General features: G+C 42.0%; 1 protein-coding gene across 7 annotated transcripts in view; it reads left to right on the plus strand.

The window, feature by feature from the left end:
- LOC119653857 (serine/threonine-protein kinase Tao) overlaps positions 1–7,890 on the plus strand; it is a 39,511-nt gene extending 31,621 nt beyond the window's left edge. For 6 of the 7 annotated variants that reach the window (XM_038058910.1, XM_038058908.1, XM_038058913.1 and 3 more), the window contains one exon: positions 5,879–6,002. In XM_038058910.1, the coding sequence (XP_037914838.1) occupies positions 5,879–6,002 (124 nt within the window). Of the gene's footprint in view, positions 1–5,878 lie in introns of all 7 variants that reach the window. The other variant, XM_038058909.1, reaches the window with a different exon arrangement.
- Positions 7,891–10,162: the final 2,272 nt, after the last annotated feature.

The following is a 10,162-nucleotide window of genomic DNA, read 5'->3' on the forward strand; positions in this document are numbered from 1 at the left end:
GAAACGTCTCACCATAGGGTCAAAGCTCTTACTGTACAAGACTATGATCTTGCCAGTCCTCATGTATTCCTCGGAAACTTGGGTTCTTAGCAAGAAAAATTGCGAACTCTTGGCCGCGTTCGAGAGAAGAATCCTCCGAAGAATTTTTGGCCCCCTACATGAGGATGGACGATTCCGTAGCCTACACAATGACGAAATCTATGAGCGATACCATGACCGTCCGGTTGTGGATAAAATCCGGCTCAATAGGTTACGGTGGGCGGGTCACTTAATCCGTATGGATGAGGATGATCCCACCCGGAAAGTCTATAAGGGCAATATCTATGGTAGAAAAAGAAGACGAGGCAGACCCTGCCTAAGATGGAGCGATGGCGTGGGCCAGGACGCCAGACAGCTTTTAGGGATATCGAATTGGTGGACCTCGGCGCAAAACCGGGATGTCTGGAGTTCCTTATTAAGGCAGGCCTAGACCGGATACCGGTTGTTGCGCCGTTGATGATGATGATGATGATGGCTAATTCATTCGCAAAACTGAAAATTTTTGTTCACTGAATATAGTCATATTGGGTATCAAATGAAAGGTCTTGATTAGAACTATTCGATGTCGGTCTTGGTTTTGACTTTTTTGGAAAGGCGGGGAGTAAGAGGGGTCGAAAGTGATAATTTTCTCAGCGGACCCATCCTCAGAAACTACCCAAACGAAAAATCTAAAAAAATCTAAAAAAAAAAAACATAAAAACCCCTCCATACGGTGTCGCGGCTTCAAAATACTCTCCATATCGATATCTACTCAAATTAAGTTAATAATAATAACAATCTCAACACCTGGCAGCTAGGGATAAAATGCACCACCAAAAATGAGAAGAAGGAGAAATTTGAGGTCCGGTACGGATAACCGGCGGGAGTCGTCTGACTTGGTGACTGGGTCGGGCTCTCGTAATGGACAGCACGGCGTCGAAACCGCTAGTCGTGGGGCGGTTCGACGTCTAGGCGCCACGACGACCAGGAGCACAGCTCCGCCTGCTGCAGCTGTTTCGCCACAATCTGTGGCGACCATTTCAGCAGGTTCGCGTAGGAAGCGGATGAAATGGACTGAAGAAATGAACCTCTTCATCATCCGCTCCTACTACGAAATAACGGCGGTGGCAGGTACAACATCTTACCGCCCCTTGTTGCACCAGAGATTCGTCGAGCGTTTCCCGCAATTCGCGCACGTGATTGTGCAGCGAGTCGCAGACCAGTACCGCTTTATTACTCGCAGTGACACAATCCCGGCCACCATCAGGGAACGTGTTCGACTTGAAGTCATCAGGGAAACTGGTGACCGAGAGTCGATGGGGGCAGAGGCGGCGGCATCAACAACACCACGCCGCACTGCAGGCAACAGGTTCAGTACTCGCCGAAGCACTCTTCTTCACCGTCCAGCTGAGGTTCGGGACGAATTCCAAAGAGCGTGTATAGAATTCTCGGATATGGATCCTTTGTATAGACCAGGTATTCCCAGGCTCTATGCATCTCCAGCAACTCCGGGAATTCTATCTCAAATCAATGATGAGATTGCATCTCGACTGTGTGCTGATATGTCGCTGCTGCAACTACAATCACTTGTGTATTGTGGTGCAGTTGCGGCTATCAGATTGCACGGTCAGAAGATTCGCTTTCGCGTTATTGGTTTGAATGACAAAAGAAATCCACCATGGAAAATTCGTCTGGAACGTCGGCGGGACTCACTAAGGCAGGACATTGCTAGACTGATTCAGATCAGCACTGGCAATGCCAGCCGACGGGTGAGAAATAAAGTGCAGAGGGCTTATCGGAACTATGCCATCCCCTGTGAGACCCGTAATTGAAATTCTGGACACACTAAAACAGAAACTTTCTGTCATATGCAGTCGGTTACGACGGTATGGCGAAAGTTATTCCAGACGTGTCCAGAATGCAATATACGCGAGGAACCAGCGGAGCTTTTTCAGATCTCCCAACGAATCCCAACAGAGCGCCCAGACAATACAGTTCTCGGTGACGGAAGCGAAAGAGTATTGGGGTGGACTTTGGGGGTTACCTGCCCAGCATGCTGAGTGGATCACCGCCGAAGGCACCTGCCATGCCAATACACCTGGCATGAATTTCGCGGATGTTACCGAAGAGGAAGTTCGACGAGCCATAAACATCTCGAAGAACTGGAGGGGCCCAGGTCTGGATCGGGTGCAGAATTTCTGGTATAAGAAATTTACCAGCGTACACAGTCGGTTGGCACGCAGTATAAATGAGGTCATGAGTCGGCCGGAGGAATTTCCACCTTTCCTCACTGCGGGGATTACCTACCTTATCCCTAAGAAGGACACTGTGCAGGACCCCGCAGACACAAGACCGATCACTTGCTTACCAACCCCCTATAAATGCATCACGTCCATTATTAGTGGAAGGATCAATGCGCACCTCGAGACCAACAACATTCTGTCCGAGGAGCAGAAGGATTGCCGAGTTGGGTCAAGGGGTTGCAAAGAGCAACTCATTATCCACTCGGTAGTTGTAGGACAAGCAACTAGAGGTCAAAGAAACCTCTTCAGTTGCTATATCGATTATGCCAAGGCTTTTGATAGCGTTCCGCATACCTGGCTAATCGACATCCTACATCTGTATCGCATTGATCCGAAACTAATAAAGTTTTTGGCGACAGTCATGGAAGGGTGGCATACCACCTTATTGGTGCGTACATCTGAGGGTGCTAATACCTCAGAGCCCATCCGTATACGGAGGGGCATCTTCCAGGGGGATTCATTGAGTCCTCTTTGGTTTTGTATGGCACTGAACCCCCTTTCATGGCTACTGAATGATGCTAGAGGGCATGGTTTTGCAATAAAATATGGCCTACGTGCTAAGTGCGAACTGACACACTTGATGTACCTAGATGACATCAAGCTGTATGCTGGTACTGACAGCCATCTCAGAAGTCTGTTAGAAGTCTGTTACGAATAATAGACACCAGAATTCTGCAAGGAACCCATGCTCGAGTTGGTGATCTGAAGGAAGCTCTGCTGTCCGAATTCCTGCGACGTGTAAAGCTGGTGCTGAAATCGCATCTCTCGGGGAAGAATAAAATAAGCGCGTTGAATGTATTCGCTATCCCTTCACTGGCTTATGCATTCGGAATATTGCCGTGGACGAAGACCGACCTGGAAAACGTCCAGCGGCGGATACGGACAACTATGTCCAAATTCCGAATGCATCACCCAAAGTCTGCCGTGGAGCGGATGAACCTGCCTCGTGACATCGGAGGTAGGGGCGTGGTTGACGTGGCGGCACAACATCATCGCCAAGTCGACTCGCTGCGCGCCTATTTTTACAGTAAAGAGCAGGCGAGCCCCTTGCATGCGGCTGTCTGTAAGGCAGACTGTGGACTGACTCCACTTAACTTGAAGGATCGATCTTTCAATCCTCTGAGTGGGGTGAAGTCGGACCAGGAGCGGATCGAGGAATGGAAGTCGAAGGCAATGCACGGTAAACACGTGAATTGTCTTTGGCAGCTATATGTCGATTTGCATCTGTCGAACAGATGGCTGTGTGCTGGGGAGCTCTTTGCTGAGACGGAGGGGTTCATGTGTGCCATTCAGGATGGCGTGGTCGCCACCCGAGCTTATAAAAAGCTCATCATGAAAGAACGGGTGGAGAACGACCAGTGCAGAATGTGTGGTTCGGCGTTAGAGACGTTGGACCATCTCATTTCTGGCTGTACTGTTATGGCACCGGTGCAATACATCACCAGGCATAATGCTGTATGTAAGGTTATCCATCAAAATTTTGCATACAAGCATGGGCTAATCACGGGGACATGTCCGGTTTACCGATATGAGCCGCAAGCAGTACTTGATAGTTTTGCTTACAGCATGTATTGGGACCGGCAAGTTCTGACTGATCGCCATACCGCACACAACAAGCCTGACGTACTGTTAGTTGACAAGACGGGTCGCTCCACGTATATTATTGATGTTGCTATCCCCCATAATAGCAACATTGAACGGAAATACGTGGAGAAGAAGGTGAACTATGAGCCATTGGCTCGGGAAATCAAAGAAATTTGGCGTCTCGTTCCCATAATATTGTCAGCTACAGGTATTGTACCTAAATCCCTCACGGCTTCCCTTGATGTCCTGGGACTTTCGCACAGTCTGGTTCAAACCATGCAGAAGTACACCATTCTGCATACGTGCTCGATGTTGCAAGGAGTACGCGACGGATTCTCCCACTGACCTACCATCGGCCACCACCACCAGTGCCCCTTTAGTTTTTAAGTAGGTAGGATCGTCCGAGCCTAAATGCTTGGCACTTAGTGCTAGTATTAGGTAAAATACGGCATCTGCCGAGATTGTGATAACTCGGAAATAATAATAGAGTAAAAATCCCTTGAGTTTATTCTAGAGTTGTAGTAATATAGATTCTAGTATGAAGCATGGTATCCCCAAGTTTGATCACCATCATACTATTACTAACAAAGTTACTTTAGCTTAAAGTTGACTTAATCATGTAAATTTACTGCAACTAAATATCAATATCACACTAAAGTGAACAGTAGTCTGACATGCTGAATGCATAACGAGCTACGTACCAATGGGATAGTTCTGCACTCAAACATACGGAAGAAACAAACAAAAAGTTCGGCTAGATATTCGACCAATTTGGACGCGGCAGCGGCGGAGGTGTCAGCAGATGCGTTGTCATGGTGGAAGAGCACTTTTTTCATCGTCAAATGGGGCATTTTTCTGCAATTTGGCGTCGAATCAGCCCAATAATTCGGCGTAGTGGAGCTCTGTAACCATTTGTCCTTCTACATGTTGTCAATTCAGATCACAAGTTGCGAATCCTAGCAAATGATGGCCATCACATTTCCGGGCGATAGGGCAGTCTTCACCTTCTTTGGAACACATTTGCTGGATCAAGTCCACTGTTTCTACTGCTCCTTGGTCTCTGGTGTACCAGTGGACCCATGTTTCTTCGACGGTCATGAAACGATACAGAAACTCCTTCAGATTTCACTTAGGCAGTGTCAAACGCTGCTCTGAAGTGGTTTCACGATTGGGCTTGGTTGTCCGGGGTGAGTAAACGCGGCACCCATCGCGCCGGCAGATTTCTCATGCACAAAATTTCGTGCAGGATATGACCCATGCGCCTATTGTCTCAGCTATCTCGTGCACCTTCAATCGGCAGTCTGACAATACGAGATGGATTTAAGTCACCTTATCTTCTGTAGTAACTGTTTTGAGGGCACCTGGTCGTGGCTCATCAAAAACCGACGTGCGACCATGTTGCAACTCGTTAAACTAATTTTTTACGGTCGCCATCACAGGCACATAGTCACCGTACAGAGAATCCAAGCGCTCTTTGATTTCCCTTCCAAAAACATGATTCGAAATTTTTCCGCGGAAAGGCGTGCTTCTATACGCGGTCACAGCAAAACTACGAGTTCGATTCGGCTGGAGTTTTAACAGTGGGTGTCTACGTGAATGTACTATACGATAGTGAATTTCTCTTTCGCAAGTGGCGCCAACGGATGGTAAAGCTGAGTACTTATCGGACCGCCCTAGTAGCTACACTACCTGAGTGGCACTTACGTGTCATACTGATCGGTCATCGCGTCTCAATTTGCGCCAAATCTTAGTTAAGCAAGATAACTGCTATAATGAAAAGGAATGGTTTTCTGGAAAAGGGAATAAATGCCTGATATTGAAGCCGACGCTTCAATTAATTATGATAAAGTGTATATTTATTTTTGACCCAGGAAGCAGTCAACTGTTTCCCCAAACGTATAACATAGCTGTAAATTAAACGCATATTTGCAAACATAATTTAATTCCTTTGAATGTGTTGATTTCATCCACAGTGCCCTAGCTTTAGCAGAAGCCTCAAAAGAAACTTATCCGGATGAAGAGGGAAGTTTATCCGGTTCAATGATCAGTCTTGCGCACAGTAATAGCTCAACAAGTTTTCCAGCAGGTTCGCTATAGCAGCCGAAACATAAATATTATTATCATGATAGCGATGACGATGGCGACGACGATGATGATAACGGTAACCACAACATAAAACTAGATACAATCAAATAGTTTGTGAACGGAATGTAGGATGTCAGCGCGTCTTCGGTGTAATAAAAAGAAAATGAAACTCTAGTAATAATAGAATTAATGCAATGGCATAAACAAAACAACAACTACAAAATATTATACACAACATACACACTTTTTTACTACTATTACCACCATACATCCACAAAAAAAAAAATAGATATTTAAAATAAAAAAAAGTATTTATGTGAAACTGCTAAAGAAAACGACAAAACAAGATCAAATTAATTTATGCAATTAATTGATTACTTACTGAGAATATTTTACAATTAGGAATGTGTTAATAGAAAAAACAAAAGATAAAACTCTAAGAGCGGATAAGATGATAAAAATCGAAATGAAAGGAGTGAAACATTATCCATTCCTATGCCTTTCGATTGCGCAGCAATCGATCGATTTACGTGAGTATACCATTTCCCTAAGTAGATAATTTTCAGATGGAGATTTTCAAGACTCTGAATTGAATTTTAATGCAATATGGAAGAAACCAGTACAAATACGATACTATTCACATATGACCTATAAATCATTTATACTCTCATCAATAGATTATTTTACTCATAGCTGGTTTCTATCACGTTCGGCTAGTTGGGGTTGACTATCAAATGTTGATTGAGTTTTTTTGGGGATGATGCCTGGGACATGATAAAGATATCTTTCTCTACTCAGAGCGCAGTCTATGCGGATTCTTAAGATATTGCCATGGATGTTACGTAAGTATTGAGTTTTTCTTCTAAGCAATTTTATGGCGCGTTTTGATGGCCAGCTATCCATATAGGGCAAGGTTATCACTTTAAACTCAAAGATCTTATTAAAAGGAGAATTAAGCATGAATTGTCAGAGGATAGTGAAATGTTTGTGTGTTTCTATGACTATATCTTTGGTGATGCTTTTCGTCACCCAACTATAGAATATTCTAAATTGTTTACAGAACCTCATAGTCGAACATTGCAAGAAAAACAGTATTTGCACTCAAATAAAACACAATACCGCGATAATTTTTGTATGTAATTAGGTAAATTATCCTCTTTAGATTTGTAACATTTTAATCTTAGTTGCTTCTAATCAATGAGGGGAAATAGCACGTAAATCGATGGACTATTGCATATAAATAGACATACAGCATCCCATATATAAATTAACTATATATAATTTAGATATAAATTAAATTAATTAAAAAAAAAATTAAAAAAAGAAACAAAATGGAAGCAGCGATATTTGTATAATTTTCTACCTTCTCATGCTTTATAAATAAAAACGATTGAAAGATGAATTACAAAACGATAAACAGAAAAATACGCAGTAGTCAGCAAACTGTAATAGATTGTTTTAATGAAGTAGGAAAAAAACCATCAAAAGTAATATGAAAAAAAAAGAGAAAGTAAAGATCAATTCGTAACTGCAAATAAAAGAATTTAATCAATTTTAAATAATTATAATTATTAAAATATAATGTATTAAATAGCTAATAATTTTTTAGATATTTATTATTATTACAATAATATGTAAAGTGTAAGAAAAACGACTACAAGAAAAGTATGAAATAATACAAAATAAAAACACATTTAATAATAGACTATTAATCTAGCTGTTATAAAAAGTAACCAAAAGGACAAAAAACACAAAAATGTCACGAGATTGTTCGTTTTTAGTACTCATAGTGATGATTCTTTTTTTTTCTGTTCATTTTTGTTCCATAATGCCACTCCCTCCCTTTGCTTTCTTTACTTTCTAGTATTGCACCCGCAACATTAAATCAACAAAGTGTAAACTTGTGTTTCTTTTCATGTATACTTCTGATAAAATTGTTTAATTTTTCTGTTCTATTTAAGTTTGATATATATGTATGAGAGGATAATTTAAATTGACTCCACCAAAGACGGTTGCTTTGAGAAGAGAAGAGATGAAATGTGTAAATAGAGGTCTGAAATCACTAGTTTGTGAAAGAAAAAAGGTGACGGTAAGAATGATTTGAAATTATTAATGTAGGCAAATTGGTTGTTGATGGCAGACGAGAAACATTTTGCATTTTAATTTAGCAAAATATACTCTGAAATTTTGTTTAACTTCCATTTTTGTAAAGCTAGACTGGAAATCAACGCAATATTTGCTTGTTCAAGAATTTCGAAATTAGATACACAAAGATATTCAGGAATAATGTGGATTGTTTCATTAAGATTTGTTCATGTGAGCTTCTAAATATTTCTTAAGTGTTTGTAAAAGTTGGCTCTAGTGTCGAAGGGTCGCATTTTTCCACGGTTAAGACACTTTCATTTTATTTACCATCAGAAAAAGTAAGATGTAGCAAATTATCCCAGGAGTTTTTGATTCTATACACGACTAGAGATAATATTGTATTTTCAATGACAAAAAAGTTCTTTTTAAGGTTTTGCGTAAAACAAAACCTTAAAATCGATTTACTGGCTGTCTGTCTGTCCGTCACACACATTTTTTTCGGAGACTGTTGAAGCGATTGACAATGAATTTGGTAGAAAGGTGGGAACTGTGAACGCTCACGCATGCAGTGAGTTACATCCTTTTACGTCGAATTTAAGGGGAGGTCCCCCATACATGCAAAAGGGGGGTGTAATTTTTTTTTCACCAAATATGTCATGTCATCAAATGAAAGGTCTCGATTAGTATTTTCCGAAGCCGGTCTTAGTTTTGACATTTGGAAAGCTAGGGAGTGCGGGGAGTCGAAATTGATCATTTATTTAACGGGCCCATTCTCAGAAAAAATTAGGAGGTTGTCACTCTAAATGCCAGGCGATGTGGGGTCCTGGGGAGTCCATCTGCGAGCCGCTTCGGTCACGCTGCTCCCAGGGCAGAAATGAGGCAGCTTCTGACGATTTACCTCTGCCCTGTTAAGAAACCATAAAGCCGTCATCGCCTGACATTTTTTTAAAGTTTGGGTCCTAAGCCCTAAACGAGGGGTCCGTGGACCAAAAAAAGGAAGAGTAAGTTGCTCCCCATTTGGTTTGGTCCGGCATTAAGTTTATGCGGACTTAGGACCCCACAATTCTCAAAAAAGATCTTCAAATAAAATTAATAATAGTATTAGGTTGTTGCACATGAAATGGTCGATTTGGTACTAAAATTTGATACGACTGTAAAGCTTGCAAAAATTTATTTAATTAATCAAAATAGGTGCTAGTCGATTCAAAACACTTTTCCCACTGAGATACAAGAGCATGTAATCCAGTTTCGTAGAAGTCCAATTTTCGGGTTTTGATAAACTCATCGAAGGCAATTTTGATGGCCTCTTCATTCCTAAATTGTTTTTCCGCCAAAAAATGACCCAAAAGCTTAAACCGACTACCACGACTGGCGAAAGGTCCCGAGTTGGGCACAATATTTCTGTGCATTTATCGTTTCTCCAGGTGCCAAAAAAGAATGGTGGATAACTGCAGCTGTAAACCACTAAACAGTCACGGCATATGTTCCGGTGGCTCATCAGCATCTAGCCATTGTACTGATCGGCGACGATTGTCGTATAATATTCACTTTTCATCACATGTCACTATTCTAGGCAAAAAAGAATCGCTTCTGTTGCGGAAGAGTAAAGAACTGTCAATTTCCATTCGAAGCGCCATGTTTTGCATTTGTCGAGCTTTTTCACCTTTTCGAGTTGTTACAAATGCCAGGAAATTGCCGATTAGTGTACACCCAGTTTCTCTGCAATGTCTCACACAGACTGACGTGTGTCCGATTCGACTAGCAAACGCAGCTCGTCGTTGTCAATATATGCATGTCCGCTTGGCTCACTTTGAAGGTTTACGTCGCGTGACCGGAATTTTTCGAACCACCGCCGTGTGGTTCGTTCGCTTACCGTATCACCTCCAAATGCGCTGTTAATGTTCCTGGTCGCATCCGCTGCTTTATGACTGAGTTTGAACTCATATAGAAAATGTATACGTTCTTGATCTTTTTCCATCCTTTTTTCCTTTTTATTCACTGTTATTACAACGGTGGTCAAAACTGAAATGATTCCTTGATTAAATGTGGGAGTATTTATACTTCATTATCCGACACCAACAGTGCCA

Source organism: Hermetia illucens, chromosome 4 (genome assembly GCF_905115235.1).
Source record: "Hermetia illucens chromosome 4, iHerIll2.2.curated.20191125, whole genome shotgun sequence".
NCBI classification, from domain to species: Eukaryota; Metazoa; Arthropoda; class Insecta; order Diptera; family Stratiomyidae; genus Hermetia; species Hermetia illucens.